Genomic DNA, 16,976 nt, shown 5'->3' on the forward strand with positions numbered 1-16,976 from the left:
TCAAGTTATGATTCCGATGTCTCAGCCTCTATCGTGGATTTTGGTGAGTTTTACAATGAGGCTGTTGGGCCTCATGGCCTTCTGCATCCTGTTGGTAAAGTGTCAGAGCTCAGGCCTCGTGCTTCATATCTTGGGACCGGAGGCAGGCATTGTGTTAGTGCATGTCAACTTCAGCAGGTCTACTCTTTGTAGACAATCCCTTACTACTACCAAAGGGGAGCATTCCAGCGTATCCTTTGACACAGCCCCTCCCTCATGTAAAATGACTCATCTGAAACAAGTTGTTGCTTGGCTTACTGTTCCGATCACGTGACCACGCCCCCTTTGTTCGCCAGCTGCCTGAATCCTGAAACCTTGTTTTCTGCATACTATCCGCGTTTGTATCCAGGTCACATTGTTGCCTGCCGATTCAGTGAGTGACTTTTTCCCTTTGTTGCCGCCAAGATTCCAGCCTGCTTTTGTGTTCCTTTTCCAACGCGCTTCTACTCAGCTGGTTTCTGACACTGAGCCGAGGAAAAGCGGGGTCCTTTTTTCCGAGGCCTCCATTCCGCAGCGCTTGCCTCCATTAGCCACAGTTCCCTTAGCCTCTTGGGCGGTATAAACCCTCTCCTTCCCCTTGCGCTGCCGCATCCCGAATCCGATAGCAGATTGCTTCAGTTTGAGGCGTTTTTCCGATGCACACAGTTGTTTTGTCCTCACTTGTGCTCTGCATTTTTAGACTTCACAAAGCACGCTCGCCCTTTTTTTTTTCCATTCCTGATTTGTTTCTGATTCTCAGAGGAACCCCTTTTTTCTTTACAATCAGGACTCCAGTTATCTTCCCCGACTGGGAGAACATTCATTATTTTTGTATCTCTTCAACATAAGAGCAGCTCTCTATTGGTTCTAGAACGGACTACCTTTATGTTATTTTTTGCCGAAGTGTGGCCTAAGACTCCAGCCCCGACAGCTTCCAGGGGAGTGACGGTAACTCCTACACCTCTACATTAAGGAAGCTGTTTGAGGAGTGAGCTGGTAAGTGGATTCCTGTTTTGCTTGAACTTGACATGCATGATCACTGCTTTTTGGGGTATTAGCCACATGAGAATTAGTGTTAATAGGACTTTGTATTCTTTACAGCTTTCTTTTGTATCCTGTCCGTCTCCACGAGCGCTACCTGTTCCTCAAGCTGGGGAAGAGTGGTGGCCACTCTATGAATCATTCCCCCAACTCTTAGAAGACAGTTACCTGTGAGTGAGTCTTTCACTATTCCTCCAGACACTGTTTTCTGGGAGTGTGAGGAACACATATTCGTTCCTGTGGAATCACGCTGGGTGCAGGCTTATCCAGAGACTCCTGGTCCGACAGTAAAGCATGGCAGGTGCTGTATGCAGGCTCTGCAGTTGGACATGAAGTTCCAGTGTGTGCAGAGTCAGGGAAATCTCTCCAACTTGATCCAGATCTCGGAGGGAACTGCAAGAGATCTGCAGTGGTGCATGGCAAACTGCAAATGGGTCAGTGGCAGACCCCTCTCCCTTTTCCTACCAGATCTTACAGTTGTGACAGATGTATTTCTTCTGGGATGTGCCGGCCATCTGGGAGAGGTGGAGATCAGGGAACACTGGTCTCTGACGGAGTTGGGGCTCCACATCAGTTTGTTGGAGCTTTGAGCGATTTGTTTGGCTTTGAAGGCATTACTTCCCTCTCTCAAGGGTAGGTTAATGCAGGTGTTCATGAACAACACCACCGCCATGTGGTATTGCAACAAGCAGGGTAGAGTGGGGTCATGAACCCTTTTTCAAGGGGTCCTGAACCTCTGGACATGGCAGGAACAGTAGGGCATGACCCAAGTGGTTCGGCACCTTGCAGGTTCTCCGGGCGCTAGGGCAGACAAACTCAGCCGTAAAACACTAGCGGTTCAGGGATGGCATCTCCAGTCGAAGGTGGCACAAGGTCTCTTTCAGCAGCGGGAAGAACCTTTGTTAGATCCATACACCTTCGAAGAGAACCCGCAGTATCCAGAATACTGTGCACAGGAGTTACCAGAGCAGCTATCGCTCGGCAATGCTTTTCTCGTGAGTGGAGCTCAGGCCTGCTGTATGCTTTTCCGCCCATACCACTTCTATCCAGGGTTCTGAAGAAAATCAGGAGCGACCGGGCCCAAGTCGATCTTGTGGCTCCAGACTGTGCATGGAGAGTCTGTTATCCAGAGCATCTGAAAATGAGCATCGATTCTCCGATCAGGCTGCGCCTTCTGGAGGATCTTCTGTCCCAGCACCAAGGGAGAGTGCTCCATCCGAACCTGTCAACTCTTCGTCTCTATGCGTGGAGATTGAGTGGCGGCAGTTGATGGCTTTTGACCTTCCTCCCAAATTTTGCAACATTATTTTGGCTGCCAGGAGTCCCTCCACTAAGGCGGTATACACCTCCCGTTGGCAAAAGTTTGCATTATACTATACAGAAAGGTCTATTGACCCTCTTCCTGCTTTTTTTCTACTCTTCTTCTGTTCATTCTTACCCTTGCCCAGCAGTGCTCTGCTTTGGGTTCTCTTAAGGGTTATCGTTCTGCTCTATCTTATTTTTTGGGGCTGCCAGCCCAACCCTCTCTTTTTAGGTCTCCAATTGTAAATTGGTTCTTGAAATGGCTGTCTTACTTGTTTCCAGCCATGCCTCTGTTATGCCATAGTGGGGCCTTAATTTGGTCCTCACTTTTCTTATGTGCACTCCTTTCAAACCTCTGTATAACTGTCCCCTCCGGCTGCTTAGCATAAAGACAGCCTTTCTGGTGGCAATAACATCTGCCCGAAGGGTGAGTGAGTTGCATGCTCTATCTTGTACGCTTCTATTTCCCTGTCCTTTCTAGATAAAGTGGGGCTTCGCACCCATGCTTCATTCTTGCCGAAGGTGGTGATCCCATTTCATCTGGGTCAATCAATCACTCTGCCCAACTTCTTTGCTCCCCTGCTTCCCTCTAAGCACTCCACCATCTGGACCCAATTAGAGCGATGTCGTTCTGCCTTGACCACACAAAGAGTTCCGTGTGGACAACCAACTCTTTGTGGGGTACATGTGAGCTGAGAAGGTTTGGGTAGTGCAGAAAAGGGCCATGTATTACTGGGTCTGTCTCTACATTAAGATCTGCTATGCCCTAGCTAATTAGCAGCCCCCTGAGATATTAAGAGCCTATTCCACCACGGAAAAGGCTGTGACTACTGCCTTGGCTTGGGGTTTCCCAGTCCTGGGCATCTGTCAGGCAGCAACGTGGGCATCTTTCCACAAATTTGCTAATTACTTCTGCCTGAACACTCGATCCGCAGGGACGGGCAGTTTGCCAGTCCGGTCCTGCAGGACATTCTATTGTGTTGAATCAGTCTGCAGCCGACCGCCAGGAGGGTATTGCTTGGGTATCTAATTCAAAGGCAATGAATCTCCAGCTAGAAGTCTCTATCCGATGAACTAGTTACTTACCTTCAGTAGCCCATAATCTGGTAGAGACAATATCTAGTTGCAGATTGTTTACAGACCCACCCATGCCTTACCACTTTGTGGACTGATCTTGTTGGGGTTAGCCCTTTTCAGGGCCGTAGTTTGGCACACGTTTGGGTCAATGTAGTCATAGCTCTGCTCTTCTGGCGTGGAAAACATAAAACGTCCGCATGCCTTGTTGGTGCCTCTATAGGTGACTGTGATGTAATAACCGATGTCACATGCAGCCAACTGGAGCAACCCGATGTTGCGGGCAAGGGGTAGTGCTTGAGCAAAGGTTTCTGGATCCAGCCTGATGCCTGGGGAATTCAAAGGTAAGGAATCTGCAGTTAGATATTGTCTCTACCAGATATTGTGTTACCGAAGGTAAGTAACTTGTTCTAAAGGAATTTAGACAAAAAATGTAATACATTACTACCCAAGTACATGGATTACAGGATATGCACCAATGACGAACAAGCAAGAAGAAACATTTAACTACAGAATACATTTGAAGATTCTCTCATAATACTGTTGCATTGAATTCACCCACTCTCACAGTTTATTCAAGCACTGTAATTGGCACATTGTATAAACAGTAGTCCGAGACAGTTGCGATGTCCTTGGTTAGTTACAGCGTGGTGAGAAACCTCAAGAACCACGCACTGTCTCTAAGTGAAAAGCTTACAATTCTTCATTTAGACCTGGGAAACAGCAACAACATTAATTAAGCGGTATGCTGCAACATCAGTTCAAGATGGAAGAAAACGTAAGCTCAGTTCATGTTAGCACAAGCTCAGTCTTTTGTACGTTTACCCCCCCCCCCCTCCCCCCCTCCCCCCCTCCCCCATGTTTTAGAGCAAGACCTTGGTTTCAATCAAGAATCAGTCTCAGATCTGGTTTTTGATGGAGTGTTGGACATCTCCTTCAATGAGATCATAACAAATTTGTTGTCCCTCTTTCTCAGTGCCTGTGGATAGATGCATATATTGGCATATATCACATGACACAGGAAATATGAGGGACAGTAACCAACAAACGTCACCTGCAATTTTTGCTTGGTTTAAAAACCGGAAGGATTGTAGACAGAAAAAGTACCAAATTCTTTAAAACATTTATGAAAACAGCTGAATGGAAATTTTATAAGACTTCATAGGACCTCAGTTTTGTATTACTAAACTCCTTGAAATAATTGCTTTAACCTTACAAGAATGTCATCTCGGTTATAAAGGAGTGATAAAAAGCTGGAGAATTTTACTGCGCTTTTCTTTTGTCTCTTTTATTTCAGGAAGGAGGCTTGCTAACAGATTTGTGTGTCCAAATAGATGGTTGATGTATGATGCCAAATGCTACTACTTTTCGAATGAAAATAAAACCCGGCAATTGAGTAATATTTTTTGTTCCTTACATGATGCTCTACTTGCAATAATCCTTGAACCTAAGGATATGGTAAGCTGTGGAAAGCAACATTTTAGGTAAAAGAATTCCAGTGGCAAATATGTTCATCAAATAGGTACTGTTAATCAATATGTGGCAGTGGTAAACATTTGTATTGGAATTGTTGAAACTATTCAGCCTTCTTGGAGAATTGTCTATACACTGCGACCAGCAAGGGAACTGGTTTTAGCGTACACTATTGCTCAGTGTCTTTATAGTAGTGAACAGAATCTATGACAGTGTGCACCAATGCAGAGTGGCATTGATGTGTCAAAGGAAACCTGCACACATTTTCTCTGGCCACAGTGGTCATTCCATTCTTTCCATCTATCTTGAAACCCAGCAGAATGGCTTGTCTAGAGATTAAAGAGGTTCACACATCACTGCCTTCCTTATTTAGAGTATTGCACATCTGTGCTAGTTGTTAAAAAGCAAAGAACTTCGGTATGTTTGATATGAGAGGGGCTCGGTGTTTAGAAATATGATCTTTGGAGTAACGTGTCACAAACGTTAACATTGCCCTAATCATTTATCTTATCCTATGTGTGCACATAAATACATAATGTGTTTTTTTTCATTTGTAAATGGTGCATATCAGTCTGATGTCATTGCAAACAACTTCATACCAAGTGAGAGGTAGGGGAAAAATTGTTTCTTTGCCTAGGTCTTTTGTTTTTCAGTTGGTAGTCATCTAGGTATAGTCAAACAAGCAGTTTTGTTTGCCTTCTGAAGTTAAGACCACGATTGATAACGAGTTATTCGTAAACATATACAGAGATTACTATAATTGTTTATATCTATATGAGTTAAAGCCCATGGAATGGGTGAATAACGATGTTGTCTCAGATCTACTGGGCATAAAACTGCAAAGCATTTCCAATGTTGTGAGGTTTAATGCTTCCTATTACCACCTGCTCAAAGCAGTTGGTAGACGGAAAAAATAACCTCTGTAGAGGGTGGGTGGAGGAAGGGTGGGGTTGGCATAGTAGGGAGGGTAAGGGATTATTACTTCTGGCAGAGGGCAGCTCTGAGTGCTCTGCCCTTGCTGTAAAAGAAAGACAAGGTGGAGTGGGAAATGTAGATTGGCTGCTATTGCAGCCAAAGTCTCTTGAGATTTTACCAGCTAGAATTTCTAGTGATCTCGCACTCCGGGAAAACAGGTGCAGAAACAGCTGGCCCTTTGTGAACAGGCAGCGAAGTATCTCAGCTGACGATACTGTTCTGCCTGACTCGTAATCAGGCCCTCAGTGAGGCAGTAAAGAGCATCCCCTGGTCCTCGGTGTATATCAAGTTTCCATCTATTTTCATTTGCTGCATTGCTCATCTCTTGGTTCTCTTTCATGGTTGCTTAATTAATACCCATACGCCAATTTATATTTATTTTTGTCTGTGTGTGACTGCCCAGGCCACTCTGTTCAAAGATAAAACATTTCTTTCCAAAAATAATGTTTTTCGGCAAGTATATATCTAAAAGCATCTTCACGCGTAGGGGATTTCCACTTATAGTCATAAGCACTGAAAAGTCCTGCCCACGTGTGGGTACCCCAGAGCACTTCAATATATCTTCTTAAGTGCAGACGTTTGCCTTTTTTGAGGAAGGCCTGCAAAGGCACTTAAGAAAGAAACAGATTATGCAGCCTTTATACCTAAACTACAATGGCCAAATTATTCACCATGAAGACAAAAAAGGCCCAGAATAAAATAAATGAAGACAATTAAAGAGGATTTGCAAACAACTTAAATCCCCCTTACAAACCCTTTTTCATGGTGGGGATGAAGGAGAGCAGGACAGAGTAGCCTCATAGGCTATCATTAGCTGGCTAAAAAAGAAACTGCACCTTTAAGAACCAAGAGACCACCAATATCCCATCATGCTTAGCAGGTGGAAGTTGCTTGAGTTATTTTTTCCGGCTCCTGCTGACAGCATCCCAGAGCACTAAGCTCAGCCTTTTTTGGGCTCTTAAAAAAACAGTGTTTTGTTATCTTTGTTGTTGTTTTGGATTCAACAACTCCATTTGACGTTTTTCACCTCTTCCTTGCAGTTTCTGCCTTCTTTTAACAGACAATTGTGTTCTTTTGTCAAAGAAAATGCTGTTTTTTTATTTGACCAAATAACCTGCCTGCGGGAGCAAGACTTTGCCTTCTAGGCAGCATCTCCCTGAAGATTGTTAGCATCCAAAAACATTTCTAGCGTACTCTGAAGAAAAGCTAGAAGCAAACACCATCTGAAGGAAGGACTGCAAAGTGAGGAGAGGGTCAATCCTCTACCAGGGCTCGGCAGTTTACTTATGAAGAGCAAGGAGAGGGCCAGTCTTCCACCAGGCTCTACTAATTACTTCTAAATGACGTGGAAGGTCCAAACTGAGGCTTTCAGCCCAAAAACAGCATTGTTTCCGGTCAAAGTTGAGGGGATCGATGTCAACATCGAGGGCATTGACAGCAAGCTCATCAGCATCGAGAGCATCGGATTCGAGATTTTCAACATCGAGTGTCTTCGTCATAACCATCAACGTCCAGGGCTTTAACGTCAAGAGCATCAGCACTATGTCATGAGCATCTATGTCATGGGCATCGACGTCATGACCATCAACGTCATAGTCTGAGTTGACTTCGAGGAATGGGTTAGCGCTGAGGCGAAAGAATACAGACGTTGAGACATATTGATGTTGAGGCATTGTTACAGGAGGTCAACGTCGAGGAGCATGTCACATCTAGGTGCCAGTAAGAGCTGATGTCAATGGCATTAAAAACTGTTACTCCACCTCCTCTGCCTCTACCATCTGTTTTCAGTGCCTTTCCAGTTTCAATACTGCCTGGAAGCGCTCCCCCCCCCCAAAAAAAAAAAACATTTTCTGTGCCATCACGTCTTACAGGCATTTTTTCCTCCAAAGTCATGTGTCTTGATCAAAGCAAAATCACGCACATGATCTAGGCGTCAATCATGATACTTTCTCCATATCTACAGTGAGATATACGCAAACTCTATCGGACTTTCCACCTTCTCGCTTTTCTTAGGTGGATGGCATTACAGATGTCAGTCTTGTTGTCTTTGGCTTCAGTAATATTTCAAGGTGCTTCTCCTTAAAGATGGTTCTGGAAAAAGGTGCAGTGATGCTCAACATACCATGGTCAGCGTTGTGACCACTACATCCTCTAGTAACGGTCATCTCAAGCCAGCATGGGTATTGTGTTACATTCTTGCCTGAGCTATATCTGTTTCTCCCGAGCGGGATTCTCTTGTCCTCCGCTCCAAAATTTCGGTCTCATGGATCATATTGACCATCAACCACGGTGACAACGACCATGAAAAATACAAGTACAGCTCTCCTCCGAAGCCGTGCTCTGGTAATCTACTGAGAAGTTGGAGAATGATCTTCTAAGGGGCCAATGGACAGTCTTCCTACAAATAGTTAATATAGGATTCAAAGTGCTTAATAAGGTCATCAATGCGGCAACTGATTTGTCCAATGTTCCCTGCAGAGGCATCGCCTTCCGAAGACATTCTTGGCTCCGTCTTAGGGCTCCTACTCCAGAGTTTCAGCAGACTATACTCGACACATCAGATTTAGGATTTTCCCTCTTCAGCAACAAGATGCCGCGCATAGAATATATAAATGGAGATTCGAATGGCGCTCAGTCTGGGAAAGCCCATGGAACAAAAACGTTCATTCAAGCTTACCAGCGCCAGTTTTATCCTCAGATGGTTAATTTCCCTCTTGTTAAAGCTGGCACTGTATATACTATGTCAAAGTGAGGTATAGTGTGCACAGAGTCCAGTGGAACCCCAAAGGTAGGCAGCGGTAAAGTTAGATAACAGCTCACTCTCTATTTGTGGTAGTGTGGTCGAGCAGTACGGCAGTATCAGAGGACAGTGTTAAGCATTTTTTGTACACACTCAGTCAGCAAATGAATTCACACACCCAAAGCCTGAACTTCAGACCAATTGTTTCTGTATAAAAAATATTCTTTTAGTTATTTTATTTTCTAGAACCAAGCAAGCCTGGCACAAGTCAGCAAAAAATACTTTACAGTAGTAATGCAGTTTGTAACATTTTTGAATTGTAATTGTATATGCACTTTGTTTTGACTTACAGTATGGTTGGAGAGAAATGTAATATTTTATAAATACAGTACATTGACTTGAATGGGCGTTTCAGTAAAATACCAGGTAAGTAACTTTTTAGATTACTTTTCCTAATCAGAGTAGTATAATTGGATACTACTCTGGAACATTTCCTGTTAACAGGTAAGTAAAATCGTTTTGGTTAAATAGTACCATTTTGAAGAATTTCTTTAGGTTTTTCAAACTTTTCCAAGAAAAACAGTCAATGTTATCCTGTGGAGGAAAATAGTGTTTTTGAGGTAAATATTTGGCAGTGGGAGTTGGGGTGCTGGGGGTAGACTCAGGGGTCCCCCAGGGTCAAGTATGCACTCTAGTTGCACCCTCAGCAGCACTAGGGCGGCCAGGTCCAGAGTGCTGAGGCCCAGTGTTATCCAATGGGGGATAGGGGGCCTCCGGTTGTTGGCTGCTGGCGAGCAGGCCACTTGGTTGTGGGAGCAAAGCTCCTAGACTTTAGCTCAGGGCAAATGGGGAAACAAAGTAGCACCAAAGGTGCACCCTCAGTAGCACTATGGCAGCCGGGTGCAGGGTGCTCTTTCGACGTCGGGCACCCTGTTGTTTGCAATGGGGAACCGCCGGTTTGCAAAGGCACTGCAGGCTTGGGGACGAAGGTCTTCTGGATGCGACCACCACTTCGGGAGGTAAGTTGGAAAGTTGGGGGTTGGTTAGGCACTGTCGGTTTGGCTACCCAAGGCCATGGGGCATCGGGTGCAGGGAGTGCCTTTTGGGGTCAGATCTTCTTACCTGCTCCTGGTCCCGTTTGGGGGGACCTTCCGGATTTAGGCTGCAGGCTTCGGCTGGAGGCTTGAGGCAGGTCAGGGATCGCTGGTTCTCATGGGGACCTCCTCGTGGTGCCCACTTGAGCTTGTGCCATGGACGGTGGGTGCAGAGTGGGGCGGATCCGTGGTGTACGGCCGGAACCAGAGGTTGCAGATCAACAAATCCAGTGTTCACGGTAGACACAGTCTTAGAGGTTGAAGGCCATTAGATCGTTCGGGGTTTTCGAGGTTGCTGGCTGTAGGACACACCGGGTTTTCGCAGGAGCAGGTTTGAGTTGTACACAGGCCGGGAGGGCTGGGGCCAAGTCAGTGGGCGTCTTCCACTTGTTAGCTTCTGCAAGGCTGTTCAGTCCTACTTCTTCTTCTCTTGTAGTTTCTTCTTGTCTGAGGAAGCAAGGTTCATGGTTGCCCCTAAATACTAGATTTAGGGGCATTACAGGTAGGTAAAAATGTTAGGACTAATGTGTCCCTTCCCTGGGGTGGGTACACCCCCTATTATGCCACCCTCCTGTGGGAAGGGGACATAAGCCTTTCCATGGTTGACTGAGTCCCCCCATCTGCAAGTTGGCGGGGTATGAGGGTTGTGCTTCACCTCGCTGCCCCCACCTGAGGTGTGTCGTTGGCAGAGATGGGCTCACCTCACTTCCCCCCTTGTTTTTCCCGCCGGTTCTCCTGCCCAAAGTGGGGGCCAGAACCAGTGGGGACCAGTTGCTGAAAGCAGCAAGTTGCCTGGGGAAGCTCACAAAGCCGGCAAGCCTTTGAAGCTTCCCCTTTGTGAACCCTGCCCATCCTGGGGGAGGAGGCTTGGCACCACATCCCAGGATGTGCATTGTTTCAGGCCCCAGAGAGAAGCAGGCTCTCGACCCAGGGGTCCAAAATGAGTCTGGTAGTGGCAGCTGAAAGCAGCCACTCAGCCAAGACACTAGTGGTATGTCGTTTTACAGGGGGCATCTCTAAGATGCCCTCTGTGTGCATTTTACATTAAATCCCACACTGGCATCAGTGTGGGTTTAATGTGTTGAGAAGTTGGAACTTCTCAGTTTTCAGTGTAGCCATTATGGTGCTGCTGAGTTCGTAATGACGAAATCCCAGCACCATATACTCTTAATGGCAACACTGCACTTACAATGTCTAAGAATGGACTTAGCCACTCTAGGGGTACAGGGCTCATGCACCTGTACCCTCACTACTGGTATAGTACACCCAGTTAGAGGGGTGACTGATCTATGCCAGGGAAGTGGGTTTGTAGGCATGGCACACAGGGATGTGTCCCATGTCGACTCTTCACTTTGTTGTGCACCAAAACACGCAGCCTGCAAAGGCAGTGTGTGTGTGTGTGTGTAAAGGTGCAGGGACTCTAAGGGTGGCACAATCAGTGCTGCAGCCCTTAGAGGTTTTCCCTGGTCACAGTGCCCTGGGTACCTGTGGTACCATTTACTAGGGGCAGGCCTGTGGCCAGAGAGGCCAATTGGGTTAGTTTTGGGGAAAAACACAGGCCCTTGGAACTTGATTGGCAGGGACCCAGGGTATCTCAAGTCAAAAGTGCATCAGTAGTCTGGCAAAAAGTGGGGTGGGGGTTACTGCAACAGAAACCCACTTTCCTACACCTCTGTAGTATCGAGCGGGGGTAAACAGACAATAGGCACTAAGCCATTAACATTTTGTTCCCTCTCTTCTGTTACTATCTCCAGTAGGGGGCACCATCTCTCAATTTTCAACCTGGAACCAGCTACAAAAGCATATGATTGACGTTTCTCCTAAAATTCAGTAAGACCATTATCAGTACCAAGTAGTTCTATTTGCCCTGAAGATATCAATCAAGACATTCTCCAAGTGCATGCTAGTAGCTGCGGCCCATCTCCGGAGACGCAAAATATCTGGTTACCCATACTTGGAAGATTGGCTAATCAAAGCATCCACTCCTCAAGATGCTCAGCTTTATTACAACTGAACTTGCAGTTACCTCCAAAGGTTTGGTCTTCATTCAACCATAACAAATCAACACCTCTCCCTGTCCAGACTCTACCCTATCTGGGTGCCTCCATTGACACATTACAGCCAAGAATGTGTCCTTTAAAAGTAAAAGCGTTATATATCCTTAGGAAGTGTCAGGTTCTCATGAAAGCCTCTCATCCAACGGTGAGAACTGTGTCCTTGCTCCTACGCTCAATAGCCTCCTGCATCTTTCTCACCCTGAATGCCCATCTCCAAAGGCGTCCTCTGCAGAAATGTCTAGCGGATCCAACTGGCAGGCATTTGAGAAAACAGGAGTTACAATTGTCCCCTCACGCTAAGCTGTCCCTCAAATGGTGGTGCTTTTCAACCAACCTACTTCGATGTATGCCATTTCACCAGAAGATTCCACCTCAAACGATATCATGGCTACCTCACTACTGGAATAGGGAGCTCACATAGAACACTTCCAAATCCAAGGCAAGTGGGCGCAGAGGGAATCAACATACCTCCTCGAGCTGCACGCAGTACATCTAGCTCTGAAGGAGTTTCATCCATCTTTCAGATCCCACTGCCTGCTTGTTCAAGTGGACTATATAAAAACCATGTACTACCTCAATAAGCAGGGAGTGACAAGGTCCAGGCCCTTGTCGCAGGATGACCTGACAATTTAAAATTACTTTTAGCAAGGGACCTCACGATCACAGCAGCTCACCTTCCAGGTGTACAGAATGCTCAGGCAGGCTCTCAGCAGATTCCTGCAAGAGAACCATGAGGGGGTCTTAAACGACGATATCGTCCAAATCATCTTCCAATGCTCGGGAACTTCGGCCATTGACTTCTGCGCCACTACAGACAACAGAAAATGCCAAAGCTTCTCCTCGAGGTACTACCAACCACGGACAATAGGAAATGCCCCATGGATCAACTGGTCGGGTAAATTTCTCTTCACTTTTCAGCGGATTCATCTGATCTCGACAGTCCTCATCGAATTGCCCCACTCAAGATGATCCTAATACATCAGGAGTGGCAACGTCAATGGAGGTTAAAGGGCCTTGTTCTCCCGTTCTTCCGTTCAAACAGCCATGCAGATCAAAAGTTCAGAGGCCAAATGGGACACTCCAATCTCTCTTCTTATAATTAACAGCTGGCTCCTGAGCTAGTGCAGTATGGACAATTGAATCTGCTGCACGACTACATGGACATCCTTGAAGATGCTAGGCGGCCTTCCACAGGTCCCGTTTATGCCTTCAAATGAAAGATTATGCATATGATCATCTAAGAACGTGGACCCTGCACCTTTCTAGGAAAATGTCATTGTTCCATACTTACTGCAATTGGTACAATCTGGCTTGCAATTTTCCCCTATAAAGGTTCACCTAGCAGCTTTTATTGCATATAGAAAAGGGTTCTTCAAATACCTATTTTTTTCAGAAGTCCCATCTTAAAGGATTTTCTAAAGGGGTTGAAGAAGGGTTTCCCTCCTAAAGGGTGCGCTTCCCCTACAGGGGAACTTACTGTAGTCCTTGTACGCCTTATTCAGGACCCTGTCTGGCCCATACACAAGGCATCTCTCCAACATCTATCTTGGTAGACCGTTCTCCTTGTGGCGATCACATCTGCCTGCAGGGTTAGAGCCAAGCTCTATACTCTCATGAACCATATATTGTTTTTCACTCTAGCATAGTGGTTCTGAGAACTCGCCCTAACCTCCTCCCTAAGGTTATTTCTGACTTTCATGTCTATCAGACTATCTCATTACCCATATTCTAAATCCCTCCACTCCAGCAAATAGAACTCTTGATTCCCTGAAAATGATGAGAATTTTGCAATTCTATCAGGACAAAACATGGGATAGCTGCACATTGAACCAATTGTTTTTCAACTATGGTGCAGTCTGTACAGGTTTAGTCACCTATAAGTAATCCATTTCCTGTTGAATAGTTCATTGTATCCTAATGTGCTATCAAAAAGCTACCAAAACACTCTCACATAACCTTAAAACACACTCCACTAGGGATAGGTCAGCTACTGCTGCTTTATGTTGGAACAAACCTATTCCAGAAATTTGTAAAGCTGCCTCTTGAAAATCTATTCATACATTCACAAAGCATTACCGCCTAGACTCTGATGCTAGACAGAGGCTAAAGTAGGTCAGGCTTGCCACTAAAATCTCTGCTTGAACATCACGGTTCATGCTCTGTCCCCTCCACTGCTCTCAGTGGGTATGGGCTTGACATTCTATTCAGTGCTTATGACTATAAATGAAAATCCCCTACAAGAGAAGGAAAAGTTTCTGATCTGTAACTCCAGTCCTCTCGTAGAGGTATTTCCATTATAATCATAAGCAACCCTCCCTCCTCCCCAGTAGAATGGGCAGAGGTATTAATGCAATATAAATATACTTCAAAAAGAACTGAAGCAACTGCCACATGCTGAGCATGATGGGATATTGGTGGTCTCTGGGATCTTAAAGGCACAGTTTCTTTTTTAGTCAGATAATGAAAAGCCTATGAGGTTACTGTGTCCTACTCTCCTTCTTCTCTAGCATAAAAAAGGGTTTGTGAGTGAGATTTAGGCTGTTTGCAAATGTTCTCAAATTATCCCCATTTGTTTTATTCTGCCCTCTTGACCCTGAAACCATATGGGGTATGTGGTGCAACGCTCGTTTGCCACAAACACATTGGATCCTTATCTGTCTCATTTAGCACAGCACAGTTTGGAAAGAAAACATTGACTTTTACATTTGGGTCACAGACATGAAGCATGGCACCCTTTTACCCCAAACACATTGAATCCTTATGTCAGTCTTAATCATATGGGCGCCACATTGGTAGTAGCATTGAAGGTTCCTGCAGGAAAAGATGGAAGGACTCTGGTGCATCACAGGTTTCTCAGCTGTACTTTATTTTCCACCCTCAACCCTTTAACCAAATTACACATCAGTATTTGAAGTTGTGAATGATTAAAAAATGTACTGCCTAGCTTGTGAATTGCTAAGGAAAATAAAAAGTTTTGATAGGCTTAGCATCAGCAGGGTTAAAGACAAAAAAGACGGGTATATCTTTAAGAAGTCAAGAGACGTCCAATCCTATGATGCCTTGTGCTTCAATCAATTAATCAAGGGTTTGTGAAGCGCAGCTACTCACCTGAGATGGTCTCAAGGTGCTGGGGGAGTGTCAGGGGTGTGCGCAGCTCCTGAATGATAACGATGATTCATCAGAGATCCAGTTCTTGAGGCCTTCAGGAACTTGGAGAGTGTTGATGTCTGTCAGAGGTGGAGAGGGACGGTGTTCTATGCCTTGGCCGCGAGGTGGGAGAAGGAGCGTCCTCCTGTTCTCATCTTCCTGATGCCTGGCGGTGTTGTGAGAGAGAGCTGGGCTGAGAATAGGGATCTTGGAATGAGAGCCGGTGGTACATGTAGGCGGGTCGGGTGTTGTGAAGGGCTTTGTGGACATGGGTGAGAAGTTTGAAGGTGATTCTCTTCTCGACGGGGAGCCAGTGTAGTGTCTGTAGGTGTTGGCTGATGTGGCAGTGGCTTGGTGGGTTGAGGACTAGTCTGGCGGCGACATTCTGGGTGTTCTGGAGTTTGCGAGTGAGGTTCTTGTTGATCCCAGCACAGAGTGCGTTGCCGTCATCCAGCCTTCTGCTGATGAGGGCGTGGGTGATGGTTTTCCTGTGTTCAAGGGGAATCAAGTTGAAAGTCTCTCGTAGTAGGCGGAGGGTGTGGTAGCAGGACTAGTTGACAGCGTTGATCTGGCGGACTCTTTGAGGTCGGAGTCCAGGATGATTCCAAGGTTATAGCGTGGTTCGTGGTGGAGGAAGGGTCCCTAGGGCGGGGGGCCACCAGGTGTTGTTCCAGGCATCGGGGTGCGAGCCCATGATTAGTACTTCAGTTTTATCCGTGTTGAGTTGAAGGCAGCTGTTCTTCATCCATCTAGCGACTGCTTCGATTCCTTCTTGAAAGTTGTGTTTGGAGAAGTTGGGTTCGTTGGATAGTGAGAGGATATATTGGGTGTCGTCTGTGTAAGATAAGATGTTGAGTCCATGAGATCTGACGATGGATGCGAGCAGGGCCATGTAGATGTAGATGTAGCCTCATGATTCTGAACTGTCTGCCATGGATAATGAATGGTTTAAACACTGTTAGTTCTGAACATCATCCTCTGCAGAACTTAATATGATAACATCTGGATGGCTGATGTGCAGCGTACTATAAACTTCTGTGAATTGTGAAAAATAATTCGAATTACAATCTGTGTGCTTCATGTCCAGGATGGCAAAGCTTCTGGAATGGCCTGTGCTAGGTTTTTACCTTAGAGATGGGGCAAACTCATGGTCACAGAGAGAAAACAATCTGTCCCCCTAACCGATGCTGTCTGTTCTCATTTAGTACTCTTTCTTTCTTGGTCTTCTTCCTTTACTCCTATCCCCTCTCACCTGAATCCCTCACCCTTGCCTGCTACACCAGCTAGCCCCCTGTCCTTTTGTGCCCTTTGACGAAGCACTCTTTCTCCCCTTGTTGGAGAAAGATCCAATATTTATACTCTGGAGTCTCAGCGAACCCGCTGTGAGAGCCCACAGCGCCAAGGGATCCACCCACAGTAGAGGTATGGTATGGCACCTGTTAGACCTGTCAGCCCTAGGGTGGTCTACCCCGTTTTTTTTTCGCCCTTGCTGCCTCATTTTTGAGAAGCTTTCGCCGTGGTTTGGGCCCTGAAGAAGTTGAGGCCATACCCTTTTGGCTCTCACTTCCTCATTCAGACCTACCACCGACCCCTTCGCTGGCTCATGCAAATGAGAGGCGAAAACCCCAAATTGTTGAGGTGGTCCATTTCCCTACAGGGGATGGACTTTCAGGTGAAACATCGACCCGGAGTAGACCACGCCAGCGCTGACAGTCTCTTCTGGTTCTTCCGCTTTAGTGAAGAGAACTCCCTAGAGGCTGGGTAGCTCTCCCCACTTTCGGCTGGGGGGGACGCATGTTAGACCTGTCAGCCCTAGGGTGGTCTACCCCGGGTTTTTTCGCCCTTGCAGCCTCATTTTTGCCGCCATCTTTTTGTTGACCCTAGGTCTTTGGGCGCCTCGCCACTGCTGAACAGTGCTGAGTTGCAGGTGCTCTCTCCTAACAACATGGCTGCCACAGGCCCCTGCTACTGCAGAGTGGGCATTGCATACACATACCAGTAGTCAGGAGCAGGCTGGGACATTTTGAAACAGTATCTTTTTCCAACCCCACCTTT

The 16,976-nt window shown here is 46.1% G+C and overlaps 1 protein-coding gene across 1 annotated transcript in view; it reads left to right on the forward strand.

Moving 5' to 3' along the window:
- The window catches only part of LOC146813037 (uncharacterized), a 165,537-nt gene extending 158,509 nt beyond the window's left edge, over positions 1–7,028 (forward strand). Inside the window, exons 5-6 of the mRNA XM_085615251.1 lie at positions 4,733–4,893; positions 6,924–7,028. Coding sequence (XP_085471377.1) covers positions 4,733–4,893; positions 6,924–7,028 — 266 coding nt within the window. The remainder of the gene's footprint in view (positions 1–4,732; positions 4,894–6,923) is intronic.
- Positions 7,029–16,976: the final 9,948 nt, after the last annotated feature.

This window comes from Triturus cristatus, chromosome 7, assembly GCF_964204655.1.
Source record: "Triturus cristatus chromosome 7, aTriCri1.1, whole genome shotgun sequence".
NCBI classification, from domain to species: domain Eukaryota; kingdom Metazoa; phylum Chordata; class Amphibia; order Caudata; family Salamandridae; genus Triturus; species Triturus cristatus.